This window comes from Peromyscus maniculatus, chromosome 1 (genome assembly GCF_049852395.1).
Source record: "Peromyscus maniculatus bairdii isolate BWxNUB_F1_BW_parent chromosome 1, HU_Pman_BW_mat_3.1, whole genome shotgun sequence".
NCBI classification, from domain to species: Eukaryota; Metazoa; Chordata; class Mammalia; order Rodentia; family Cricetidae; genus Peromyscus; species Peromyscus maniculatus.
Window position 1 is genome coordinate 113,533,926 of NC_134852.1, and position 13,843 is coordinate 113,547,768.

Below are 13,843 nucleotides of genomic sequence, written 5' to 3' on the forward strand. Positions count from 1 at the left end.
AGGTCATATTGCTCTTCCAGAGGACCTGAGTTGTCCAGCTCCAGGGGGATCTGATGCCTCATATGCACAAATATACAGAGACATAAATTTAAAAATTGCATTTGAAATGGAACAGTTTATATAAAACTTCATCAGTTCCCACTCTCCTGTTCTTTTTGTTTTGTTTTTTGATACAGAGTTTCTCTGTGTAACAGCCCTGGCTGTCCTGGAACTTGCTCTGTAGACCAAGCTGGCCTTGAAATCCACCTGCCTCTACCTTCCAAGAGCTGAGATAAAGGCATGTGCTACCATGCCAGGCCCCATTTTCCTTTCTATTTAAGTAAATAGAGGTTTTTTGTTTTTTTTTTTTCAAAGACCAGGTATTACTGTAGACCTGGCTGACCTGGAACACTACATATAAACCTGGCTATCCTCCAACTCACAGAAATCTGCTCTTGATGCCCTTTTTCTTTTCTTTTCTTCTTCTTTTTTTCTTTTCATTTTTTTGAGACAGTGTTTCTCTGTGTAGCCATGGCTGTCCTGAAACTCTATAGATCAGGCTGGCCTCGAACTTAGAGATCTGAGATCCATCCACCTCTGCCTTGTGAGTACTGGGATTAAAGACTTGAAGGCTGTGCCACTATGCCTTAGCCAAACTTTTTTTTTCTTCCCCTTTCTTTCTTTCTTTCTTTCTTTCTTTCTTTCTTTCTTTCTTTCTTTCTTTCTTTCTTTCTTTCTTTCTTTCTTTCTTTCTTTTTGAGACATGGTTTTCCTTTCCTCTTTATTTCTTTCTTCCACTCTTTCCTTTCCTCCTTTACTTCTCTCCTCATGTAATTTAAAATAAAGGTAAAAAATGTTTACAAAAGGAGTTAAAAGTCATCCTCAGCTATATAGCAAGTTCCAGGCTAGCCTGGGCTACTTGAGACTTTGTCCAAAAACAAACTAAAGAATTGGAGCTATTAGGAACATAGCTCAGTTGGTAAAGTGCCTGTCATACAAGTGTGAGGACCTGAGTTCTGATTCCCAGCATCCATACAAAAGTTGAGCACAGTAGCACGTATCTGTACCTCTAAGGCTGGTGTGGATGGGCACTTGGATACCTGGGGCTTGCTAGCCAGTCAGCCTAGCCAAATTGATGGTTTACAGGTTTAGTGAGAGGCCCTGTCTCCAAAGGTAAGGTGAATGCTGACCTCTACTTCTGCAAACACATGTGCCCATATGTACATGTGTGCACATGGATGCACAAACATACTAAACATTTTTTAAATGTTGACTCTTCTTTGTTCCCTCTTATGGCTTGTTGAATTCACTGTCTCTCTTTCTATAATTAAAAAAAAGTATGAGGGAAGAATTCTAATGTATCTATTTTTTTCATATGAAACATAGAACAAAGCAAAAAGAAAATGTTTTCTTTGGCAACAGAGACATTCACATAATGCCTACATGTAAAATGTATGGAAAAGGGTTTACTGCATGTCTCACTGTGCCACACTGCAGGTCCCAGGACAAGATTTTCCCTTTCTTCCTTTTTTTTCTTTTTCCTTTTTTCTTTTAAATTTTATTTTGTTTTATTTTGAGAGGGAGAGAGATGGGTAGGATCAGGAGGCATGATGTGAAAGATACAAAGAATAAATAAAAAGAAAGTTTAAAAAAAGAAAAATACATGAGTGGGGTTTGTAAGTAATACATTGGGAATGTGTGTAGCTGGAGACAGATGACTTATGTGGAGATCTTGGTCTCCTGTGACTTATATGTTTTTCCTTTGCAGTTCCTAAGGGAAGATCTCAATTACCATGATCCAACAGTAAAACACAGCACCTTCCATGGTGAGGATAAGCTTATCAGCGTGGAGGACCTGTGGAAGGCGTGGAAGTCATCAGAAGGTAACGGGCAGCCTGGTTGTCATTCCTAGTTGTCAGAGGTTTAGAGAAGAGAGGAGATGAGCAGATACCTGACCTTAAAAGGACATGAACAAAAAATGCTTAACAAGATGTGAATTACTGAAATTATTTTATATACAGTCATGTAATAAGACTGAGTTATGGTCATTATGCTGGGAAAGGGATTTGAAGTTGTCCTTCATCAGGATGTCTTGAATTCCAGCCTAACTCAACTTTTGTCCTCACACTATCCCCCATAGAAATCTACTAGCTGGCCACATCATCTCCAGAGATAAGAGCTTGCTGTTGTCTTGAGGCAGCCTGTTCTGTCCTCCCTGCCCAGGCCCCACTCCGGAGTCCAGTGATTCAAAGCTTGAGTGGCAGTAAGGATGCGTCCATTCCTGAATTTCCCCCAAACTTGAATAGTCCTTCTTCTTTGAAGAAAACACTTTCAGCTTCTTTCTCATCTAGGTTTCCTTTTTGTAAGCATTTTTTATAATATCTTGCTTAGATCCTTGAATTAGGCACAGACTCCCAAATGTGGTTTGATCCATACAGAGCTGAATTGGATTGCCAACTTCTGAGCTCTGAACCCTGGGCATGTGCTAGCACTGCCTGATTAAATGCTAGTGCCCTCAGTGGTCATATTACTGATTCATGTTGATCTTTCTAATAAAGCTCCTAAACCATGGCTACCTTGTTTTTTCCCCTCTGGAGTATTTTATTCAGAATTCTGAGTGAAAGAGTATATTTAATTTTATGAGACTCAATGGAGAAGAAAATAACAGGTCTTAAGCCTCCTCCTCATTTATTTCTGTGGCTAGAGTGTCCTTGGATCTCAACAAGATTGGAAGCAGCAACTTGGCATGTAGTTGAATTGGTAGATGGCTTGCTTCATATGCACAATGCCCCAAATTTGCTTCCCAACACTGGATAAAACAGCTGTGGTGGTTTATATATAATTTCAGCTCTTGGGAAGTGGAAGCAAGAGAATCAGAAGTTCAAGATCATCCTCACTAAGGGCGGCCTTGGATGAAACCCAGTTGCTATTTTAGATAGATTTTTAGATAGGTAGACAGACAGACAGACAGATAAAAAAGAGTGGAAACAGTCTTGTCCCAAGGTCTTATAGAACAGATGTGCCCTAGTTTACTTTCTTTTGCTGTGGCCAAATCTTAGGGAAGAAACGGTTCATTTGGCCTGTAGCTCACAGTCTGTCATCAGGAGAAGCCAGGGCAGAAACTCAAGTCAGGAACGCTGAAGCAGGAACTGAAGCAGAGGCCACAAAGGGGTGCGGTTCACTGGCTTGCCTTTCATGCCTTGTTCAGCCTGCTTTCTTATACCATTCAGGACCACCTGCCCTGGGATGGCACCACCACTGACTAGCTGCTTGTGCTTTCCCATTTCAATCATTAATTTAAAAATGCCTCACAAACTTACCTACAGGCCAATCTTATAGAGACATTTTCTCACTTGAGGTTCCCTCTCCCCAAACAATCTTAGCTGACAAAAAATAACTGAATAGTACAAGGTGTTAAGAAAGGTTAAACTTGGGCTGGAGAGATGGCTAAGCAGTTAAGAACACCAGCTGCTCTTTCAGAGGTCCTGAGTTCAATTCCCAGCAACCACATGGTGGCTCACAATCGTCCGTAATGAGATCTGGTGCCCTCTTCTGGCCTGCAGGGACATGTGCAGGTGGAGCACTCGTACACATAAATAAATCTGAGAGAGAGAGAGAGAGAGAGAGAGAGAGAGAGAGAGAGAGAGAGAGAGAGAGAGAGAGAGAGAGAGAGGTTAAACTTGATTGACCCAAGGTTTAGAATTTTGAGACTGTCTCCCTGTGTTGCCCATGATGACCTCAGACTCTTGGGTCCTCCTTTCTCAGTCTCTTAAGCATCTGGGACTATAGTCACCTGCCACTGTTTATAATTTTCCTGATTTTAGATGAGGAAATTCAGGACTAGGCTTATAAATTTGTGTGTTCACTGTCATGCATTTAGGAGAGCCAGGACTGAATGTAGATCTTCTGATCCTTGTAGACCAATACATTTCCTTGTCATCTGATGGCAGAAAATACTACTTTTAGTAGAATGAGGCTATTTTTATTTTTATTCAAATTTTTTACGTAGGACTGTAGAATTGTGGATCTGAGAAGGATTATGTATATATAGGTAGAGAGCATTAGATTCATTAGATTTGCAGCAGGAAATGAAGTCTAATCCTAATTCTATGGTGGGGTGAAAGGGAGTTGCTGCTGCTTAGCTGTTTTATCAGTTTAGAAGAAGCATGTAAAGAAGCATGAAGGAGAAAGCCTCCTGGAAATCTGTAGAAGCAAAGACTCCACCGCTGCCACCCACACCCTGATCATGTCTTTATAGCTCCTGAGCAGCTCAGGCTGTCTCCTGATGAGACCTGAAGCAATGGCATGAGCGCTGGAGTTACATTAGCGTTGCCAGGAAAAAAAAATCTTCCATTAGTTCTGTTTAATTTTGATTTTCTGTTCTAATAACATGATGATAAGGAGCCTAGTTTTTAAGAGTAGGTTTTATAAGTATGAAATTAGAATGCAAGAGGCAAGGAACACATTCTTGGCTTTTTCTGCAAGCTCAAAGAAAAGTAACTGAGAAAGGAAAGCGACCATGGGAAGGCAGAAGCAGAGATTTGAATCATAGTTCTAGAAAACAGCCCCACAATTTTCTGATTAACAACTTTGTTTCGGGACTTAGCAACTATTTGGAACACTCCCAGTGTCTTTCAAATTACAGGAACATGGAAGACAATGAAGTAAATTTTTTAGAAGGGGCTGGGACTCATTTACCCTGAGCAGTAAAACATTCTAACTTACAGCAGAGTGTCTCACTGCCGAGAAGTCATGTACATGTACCTTTTAAGGATTGGTTTACCATGTGGTTTGGTAGACTAAGAAGAACCTTCTTGTGTCTAATAATTTGCCTCATTATTTAGAAAAAGGCCCCTATTCTTTCTAGAGGGACAGTTTCCAGAACTACAAAAAGCGTGTAGTATTCTGGCACTAGTTCAAATTGGCTGGCCTGAGTGTAGCTAACTGGTGTAGATATCAGCTTTAGTCACTTATGTCCAGAAAATTAGCAGGCTAATGTCATTCCTTTTTGTATGATTATTGTTGTTAACATTCTCTGACTATTGTTGGAAACCGGTGTTTATTTTTCTTTTCTTTTTTTCCTGTGTTATTTAGATCTTAGCAGAAAAGTTTGCTAATCTTACATTAACCAGTTCTGGTTTTAATAGTAAAAACAACAGCAACTCAGAAACTACTCTGATACTTTTATAGTACTTCATACATGCTAAGCACTATTCTAAGCATTTTTCTTATGTTCATTCATTTCTCACAATAACCTTATGATGTATAGTTACTGTGGTTATGTGTTATCTTTATTTTCAGATGTGGAAAATGAGGCAAAGAGATTAAGTGGGACAATGTACTGTAATTCTTTCACTAACTACCTGGCGTTACTTCAGACATCACAAATTCAAGTCATGGTTCCTAACAAGCCTGCTCTCAGTGCTGACTGACATCAGTTATAAAGCTGGGCATTCCCAGGCCGTCTGCACTTGCCTGCAGCTTCTTCTTTACTCCCTTTCTGTTAGTAGTTGCCACATTTATGAGAGATAAAGAAAATTCATCTATTCCCTCCTTCCTTTCGTTTCTTGAGGGTGACCTCAAGTGGCCAAGGCTAACTTTGAACTTGTAATTCTCCTGCTTTTCTGTCCCCCAAATCCTGGGATTACAAGCATGTGGCACCTGGTGCCTGCAACTACTCCCCCCCACACACACACAACCATACTGTTTTTTAAGTGCTGGCACTCAAATCCAGGCCCTCACTAATGCCAAGCTTGTTACCTACCACTAAGCTAGTCGCTGAAACACCTAGATAATTTTTCTTTCTGATAGTTGCACCAAAATTGTCAGTTATGTTGTGAGTTAATATTTAACACAATCATTTTTATGTTTTATTTTAAATATACACTAGAAGATAAGCAGTCTTCCTTCCATCCTCATATAATAGGGAAACTGTACATCCCTCTCTGCCACCAAGCCTAAGATTCTTCCTCTCTGATACCTTATGTACATCTCCTGTGCTGCTACCATAGCTCAAGTTTAGCAGCTTTGCCATGTGAGTTACTGCAGTGTAGTTGACATAAGTTGTAAACAAAATGTACTATATTCTGTATGTTAGCATATGCACACAGTTGTGAAGCCTGACTATGCTCATAACTTCATACCCTCTCCTGGTTTTTGTTTTGTTTTGTTTTGTTTTTTCTGGAGCTGAGGACCAAACCCAGGGCCTTGCGCTTGCTAGGCAAGCGCTCTACCACTGAGTTAAATCCCCAACCCCCTTCATACCCTCTCTAATCTCTCCTTCCCCTGGATCACTACTGAACTACCTTCTGCCAAGTTGAATTCACATTTTCTAGAGTTTTATTGAAATAGAATTATATAATATATACCCTTTAAAATTTAGTCTCTTGAATTTGATACAATTATTTTGAGATTCATATTTTACATGTATAAATAGCTCATATTTTTTTATTCCTGAGTATTAACACATTGAAGAGATGTACTTCAATTGTTTCTATCCATTTACCTCTTGTTAAGACATTTGAGCTACATCTAGTTTCTATTTATTATAAATAAAGCTGCAGTGACCATTTAAATATGAGTCATGTGTATTTTCTTTGTTCTAGGAAAATACCTAGGACGGGATGACTAGATCACATGGTAGATATTAAGAAATTATCAGTGTTTTCTAAAGTAGCTATGTTGTTGCATATTCCCATTAGCAGTGTGTGAGACTCTCAGCTCCCCCATGTCCTTGCAAATATTTGTTGTAAACAGTCTGTTAAATTTTAGCATAGTGTAGTGGTGTCTTATTTTGGTGTTAGTTTGTGGTTTCCCTAATAATTAATGATACTGGACATCTTTTCATACATATACGTTGCCATTTGTTTATCTTTTTAAGTGGAGTATCTTTTAAATCCTAGGCCTACCTATTTTTTTTTTAAGATAGCATCTTATATAGTTAAGGCTTGCCTTAAACTGCTCTATAGCTTTGGTGAGCCTTGAACTCCTGATCCTTCTGCCTCTACCTCCTGAGTGCTTAGATTGCAGAAATAAATCACCATGCCCTGTGACTGTGAAATAATTCTCTTTTTCCCCTTAGCTTTTTAGTATGAAGGCCCAAATCACTGATTTAAAGAAACCCTTCCTTCTTCATCATCTTTTTTTCACATCTTTGTGCATGATGTGTATGCATGCTTGCATGTATATGAGTGCACATATGTGAGCATGCACACAAGTGTATAGAGGTCTGAGGCTGACACTGTGAGTGTTCCTCAGTCATTCTCCACCCTATTCATTGAGGCAGTGTCTCAGTGCTGGCTCAGAACTCACGGTGTATTACAGACTGGCCTTTGGTCTCTGCCTTTTGACTGCTGTATTACAGGTGTCACCTAGCCATGAACTGGCTTATATATCCAGGGCCCTCAAACTCATGATTCTCCTGCCTCTGTTTCCCTAGTGCTTATATTACAGTTGCACCCATCACATCCAGTTGAAACCTTTACAGTTTTATAAATATTTTTTATGTCCTAACATGTAGTATGTTCCATGTACACATGCTCATCAACACCAATATTCTATTGGATAGTGTATAAGTGCCAACCAAGACATTGGTTGATGGTATTAAGTCTACTTAACCTTATTGATTTTTCTGGCTGCTTGGTCTATCATTTACTGAGAAAGGAACACCTATGTTTCTTGCTGTAAGTATGGCTTTGCTTGTTCCTTTTTGTAGTCTTTGCTTCATGTATTTTGGAGCTCCTGTAACTGGTCCATAAAGATTTACAGTTATTATATCTTTGTGATTAATTGGTCCTTTAGCATTATGAAATGACATTCTTTAATTCTGTATCATATTCTTTTGTCTAAAGTTTGTTTTGGTGTTAATGTAGCTGTTTTTCCCCAAAAGAGGGAAAATTTTTATTTGGCTCTCGATTTCAGAAGCTTCATCACCTTTTGTAGGTAGTAAGGCAGAGCATTCTGGCAGAGAGTGCATGGCAGGGGAAACTGCTTATGTCATGGTGCCTGGGAAGCAAAGAGAGAGTGTGTGATTAAGTGATCTGGGCTTCTAATACCCACATGTCACAAATGACCAAACTCGGTTCTGCTAGGCCACACCTACAGGTTCTACCACTTTCAGGTATTGGGTTGTTTTAGTTTTCCCTGTTATAGTTTACTGTATCTTTGTCTGTCTTTTTTCATTTTGATCTTTTATTTTTGTAGCCCTGTATGTGCTAGTCAGGTGCTCTCACATTGAGCTGTATTTAAATTTAAAATACACACTAGGCAGGTATGTTTTACACCTGTCATGCCAGCACTTGGAAGACTCAAGTAGGCAATGGCCTTGGATTTGAAGCCAGACTGAGCTACATAGTGAGATTCTATCTTTAAAAAAGGGAGTGGATAGCCGGGCGTTGGTGGCGCACGCCTTTAATCCCAGCACTCGGGAGGCAGAGCCAGGCGGATCTCTGTGAGTTCGAGGCCAGCCTGGGCTACCAAGTGAGCTCCAGGAAAGGCGCAAAGCTACACAGAGAAACCCTGTCTCGAAAAACCAAAAAAAAAAAAAAAAAAAAAAAAAAAAAAGGGAGTGGAGCCGGGCGGTGGTGGCGCATGCCTTTAGTCCCAGCACTGGGAGGCAAAGCCAGGCAGATCTCTGTGAGTTCGAGGCCAGCCTGGGCTACCAAGTGAATCCCAGGAAAGGCGCAAAGCTACACAGAGAAACCCTGTCTCGAAAAACCAAAAAAAAAAAAAAGGGGAGTGGAGTACTGCTGGATGTGGCGATGCATGCCTTTAATCCCAGCACTCAGGAGGCAGAGGCAGGCAGATCTCTGAATTCAAGGGCAGCCTGGTCTACAGAGCAAGTTCCAGGACAGCCAGGGCTACACAGAGAAACCCTGACTCAAAAAACCAAAACCAAATCAAAACAAAAATCCCAGCACTCAGTAGGCAAAGGCAGGAGGATTTCTGTGAGTTCACGGCCATCCTGGTCTACATAGTGAGCTCCAGGACAGCCAAGACTACATAGAGAGACCCAGTCTCAATAAAAAGGGAGTCATCTTAAGGGGTAGTATGCTAGCCCCAGCATACATGAAACCCTGGGTTCTGTTTTCAGCATGGACCGTGTGAACCAGGTATAATGACACACTCCTGTAAATTTCAGCACTTAGGGGATGAGGGCAGTAGAGTCAGGAGTTCAGGATCATCCTTGGCTACATAGAGAGTTGTAGGCCTCTTGGATACCTCAGACCCTGCCTCAAACAAACAAGCAAAAACACTAACATTCAATATAAATATCTCCTTTTGGAATCTTTCCTGAAAACCACATTCTAGGTAATGCGTGCTGTCTTCCCATAGCCTCTTACGTTTATCTCATCATAACACATAAATACTAATTACAGTCTGTTCCCCTGCCTGTTTCCCTATCAGTTTGCTTGAGGTCAGCATCTTCTATGATTCCATTTTCTAACACTTAGTACTGTACTCAGCCTAGATTAGGAAAGATGTCAAAAGTTTGTCCTTGTCCCTACCATTGTTCTGTTTTACAGCTTCATATTCTAAAGCTCCAAAGTTGTCTGCTGTTGTGCAGCCATACTGCCTGTGTTTCTCTAAGCTGCTTTTCTCTGGGCTTTGTTGTAGCTCTGTGTATGGCCTTTAATAGAATGTCCTTATGAGGTTTAATAGACCAGAGTTTCACACAGGAACAGGAGTGGGCCTGTTGTGAGGCCTATACCCATGACCCAGATTACTTTACAGTGATGTTTCAGAATTTGATATTGACATCATACTAGGAAACTAAGATTCCCAGATAGTGGCAGTGAGACGGGAACCTCTCAGGTAACCCAGTTCCAGGCTACATCCTATCTTTAGGAAGAGCCACTTTGGGAGGATTTTGTGGCTGCTCTGGTTTACTCATATTTAGAATAGACAAAACTCAGTTATTGTTCAATTAATTTTAAAGTTATTTTTTATTTTATGTGTATGGATGCTTGGCTTGCATGTTTGGCTGTGTACCATGTGTATGCCTGGTACCCACAGAGGCAGAAGAGGGTGTCAGATCTCCAGAAGTGGAACTGGAGTTCGAGGTGGCTGTGAGCTGCCATGTAAGTGCCGAGAATGAGCCAAATTCCTAGCAGAGCAGAGCAGCCAGTGTCCTTAGTCTCTGAGCCATCACTCCTGCTCCTTCGGTTCCTTTTCTGCGTTAGCCTACAAGAAAGCTTTGTATGCCTTTTCTGTTGATTAGATTGATGTCTTCCTCTGAGCCTCTCCATCACCTAATCTCTCTAAGACAGCACTTACCACACTGTATGCTTGTTCATTTCCTCTTACATCTTCCTCTTTCTGAGAGAGCTTTAAGGATGGAGTTCATGGAGATTTGTGTCTGTGCTGGTAACATGCCCCAGCACTTTCTACAGTAAATATTAGTAAAAGCTTGGTGAATGGGTGCATAAACAAATGGTATGATAGCCTGATCATCCTGCCTCTACCCCCCAAGTGCTGGTGTCCCAGGTGTGTACCACCGTAGTTGGCTAGCCACTATTTCTTTAGAACTTACTCTAGGAAGTACAGTATAGGAAAGGAAGTTCCATCTATCTTCACTAAACCCTTCAGAGAACTCTACTTATCACCATTTTATAAGTAACAAAAATGAGACAAAGAAACTTGTAGCAGCTTGTTCATGATCTTACATTTAATAAGTAATGTTTGGTTCAAGACACAAGATTACAAAGCCCACATTTGTAACTGCTAGGCCATATTTGACTGACAGACCAAATGACTGACTGAGGCTGACCAGGTGACCAGCTAATTCACTAATAGCTGTGTGAAGGAGACCCAGAGGTTTTGGCAACTTTCCTAGTAGACACAATTCTCTTGGGATGTGGGTTTGAAACCACAGAAGTAGAAGAGGGCTTCATCTAGAGGCACCACAAGTCCATTATAGGAAAGAGATACTGACTCAGGAGCTCATTTCTTATTACTTATTCTTTTCCTGGCAAGAGAAATGATTGGCCATGGCCCAGTATCTGCCTTGGCGCATCTCTGGAGGATAGCTGTAGTTGAAGTCAAGGAGTGAGACTTATTGTTCCTTCTGCTGATTGTGCCCTTACCCCAAGTATCCACATGACTCACAGCTTCATTTTTTACTCAAATGTCACCTCACCAGAGAGGCCGTTTCTTCTTTAAACAAATAAACTAACAACAAAAAACTTTTTTTTCTTTGTACTTTTATTCTCTTACTGCTTAATTTTTTAATTGTACTTATTTACCACTTGGTGGTTTTTTTTTTTTCATTTTCACTTGTTATATTACTTATTTATTTTTAAGGCTCTGTAGCCCTGGCTAGCCTGGAACTTGCTACATAGACCAGGCTAACCTTGAACTCATAGGATCAAGGCATGGCTATATTCATGGCTTGTTTTAATGTGTGAGTGTGTGGAGGTCAGAGGACGAGTTGCAGGAGTTGCTTTTTTCCTTTCACCTTGCAGGCCCCAGAATGGAAACTCAGGTTGTCAGGCTTGGGAGCAGGTGCTTTTCCAGTATCTTCACCCACTGAGCCATCTCACAGGCTCAGTTTAGATGGCCTGTTTTGCCTTTACCCTCAGAATCACAAGCACCAGGGGATCTGTGACTTTTGTATTTTGCTGTGTTTCTAGGTCCTGGAGTGGGATCTAACAAGTAGGGGGTGTTTAATAATTAACCCCATGACTTATCCTTGAGTTGGAGACAACATGCTTTCAAGAACATATCATTTAGCTTCAGTAGCTTCTTATTTTCCTTGTCTTTATGCATGACCTTGAACTCCAGACAAACTGGAGTCTGTGTTGTGTTCTCTGTGTATGACCCACATTTTGTAATTCTGTGTCTTGCTCTTCTTATTTCTTTCTTTGGTGGATTCGAATCTCTATCTACCAAAATTCTGATCACTCTATTTTTTAACATGAGTACTTATTTATTTATTTATTTATTTATTTACTTCATTACTTATTTTGTTAGTATATGTATGTGTACCTGCCTGAGTCTATGTAAACTACGCATGTGGAACTGGAGTTGCAGTTGAGAACCCCCTGATATGGGTGTACAAACTGAACCAGGCTCCTCTGTAATATCAGTAAGTTCCCTTAACTATGGAGCCCGCTCTTCAGCCAGTGAACTCCTTTTTAAAATGTATGTACAAGCAATTACTATTGATAGATATTGATAGATTGTAAGCTACAGAAAGTACCTGGAATAGGGATCTCTTTATTATTACTGCTCTGTTTCCAGTGCTTAGTTTGGGAGAGTACTAAATAAATGTTTATTGAGTGACAATGAATATTTTACAGAAAGAGAAATTGAAGCTCATATCAATTAATTGATTTATCCCAGTTAGTCCATAGCAGATAAGATGGAAATTAAGGTCTTTAGCTTCAAATTTGTATTCTATATTTTATAATAAAAATCCTTCAGGGCCAAGCCTATAATCCCAGCACTTAGGAGATGGAGGCTGGAGGATCAGGAATTCAAGGCCAACCTTGGCTACATAGTAAATTTGAAGATAGTACAAGCTCCATGTTATTCTTGTCTCAAAAAACAAATTCAACCAAGCAACTGAACATACCCCAAAACAAAGAAAAAGATTGGAGATGACAATTAGTGTCTCATAGATGCCCTCTCTCTTTTAAAGCTTTTCTATTTTTGAGAATTTTATACAAGCATACAATGAAATATGATCTCATCTAGTCCTCCTCCCACGCTCCCCTGTCCCTCCCAACACTCAATTTTCCAATGTCATGTTTGTTTGTTTTAATAACCTACTAAGTCCATTTTTTGCTGCTATATGTGTACATGGGTTGGGGCCATCTATTGGAACGTGGTTCTCCCAATAGCTCTGCAAGTATACCTCTTTTGAGAGTTGTTAGAAGACCTCTAGAGTTTGGCTTTTTCTTGTTCTGGGTAATATTGTTCATCGTTTTGCCTATTGATAGCTTCTTTGATATTCTAGGGACCACACGGACAGGTTTGGTGAGGTGTATGGTTTTAGGATACAGTCTCTTGCTCTAATGTTCTCCTGGGATTTGGGTAGGCCAGTCATCTGTAATCTGTATGTGATCTTTTGTATGTCCTTCTTGCTGAATTCTGTAGTCTCTCATTGATAGTGAGTACTCTATTCCTGCTGTGGCCTTCTTTGTAGCGTGGCCCAGAGTCAGTCAGTCAGTCAGTCAGTCAGTCAGTCAGTCAGTCAGCCAGCCTGCCTCCCTCCCTCCCTCCCTCCCTCCCTCCCTCCCTCCCTCCCTCCCTCCCTCCCTCTCTCCCTCCCTCCCTCCCTTCTCCCTCCCTCCCTCCCTCCCTCCCTCCCTCCCTCCCTCCCTCCCTCCCTCTTCTTTTCCTCTTCCTCCTCCTCCTTCTCATATCTCTCTCTCTCTCTCTCTCTCTCTCTCTCTCTCTCTCTCTCTCTCTCTCTCTCTCTCTCTCTCTCTTTCGGATTGAGGATACAGTCTGAGCCTGGTGGTACATGCCTGTAATTCTATCACTCTCAATGCAGAAGTGGAATTCAGAGTCATCCTTTATTTCATAGCAAGTATGAGGACCTACATTGCCTATATGAGATCCCACCTCAAACAAAACAAAGACACTAACAACAACAACAACAACAACAAAAATGGAATAAAAAAATAGAACAAGACTTAACTTTTAGGTACTTGAATCTCAGGGATAAGAGGCCCTAGTATCTCAATTAGACTGTTGAGTGAGATCATGTGGGAACTCAGAGTTGCTATCTGAGATACAGATAACATGTAGGATGCAGCTCGTTATGGCATATGTTGTTCATATTGCAGTGCTTTCGGTGGATGGCAACATGCTGGCAAGTCCTGCCTAGATGGGGCTGCTGCCTGGGTAACTGAATAAT

At 40.7% G+C, this 13,843-nt stretch overlaps 1 protein-coding gene across 7 annotated transcripts in view; it reads left to right on the forward strand.

Annotated features, from left to right (window-relative positions):
* The window catches only part of Stim1 (stromal interaction molecule 1), a 180,167-nt gene that overhangs the window by 130,937 nt on the left and 35,387 nt on the right, over positions 1 to 13,843 (forward strand). For all 7 annotated transcript variants that reach the window (XM_006993315.4, XM_015986841.3, XM_076548655.1 and 4 more), the window contains one exon: positions 1,748 to 1,862. In XM_006993315.4, coding sequence (XP_006993377.1) covers positions 1,748 to 1,862 — 115 coding nt within the window. The remainder of the gene's footprint in view (positions 1 to 1,747; positions 1,863 to 13,843) is intronic.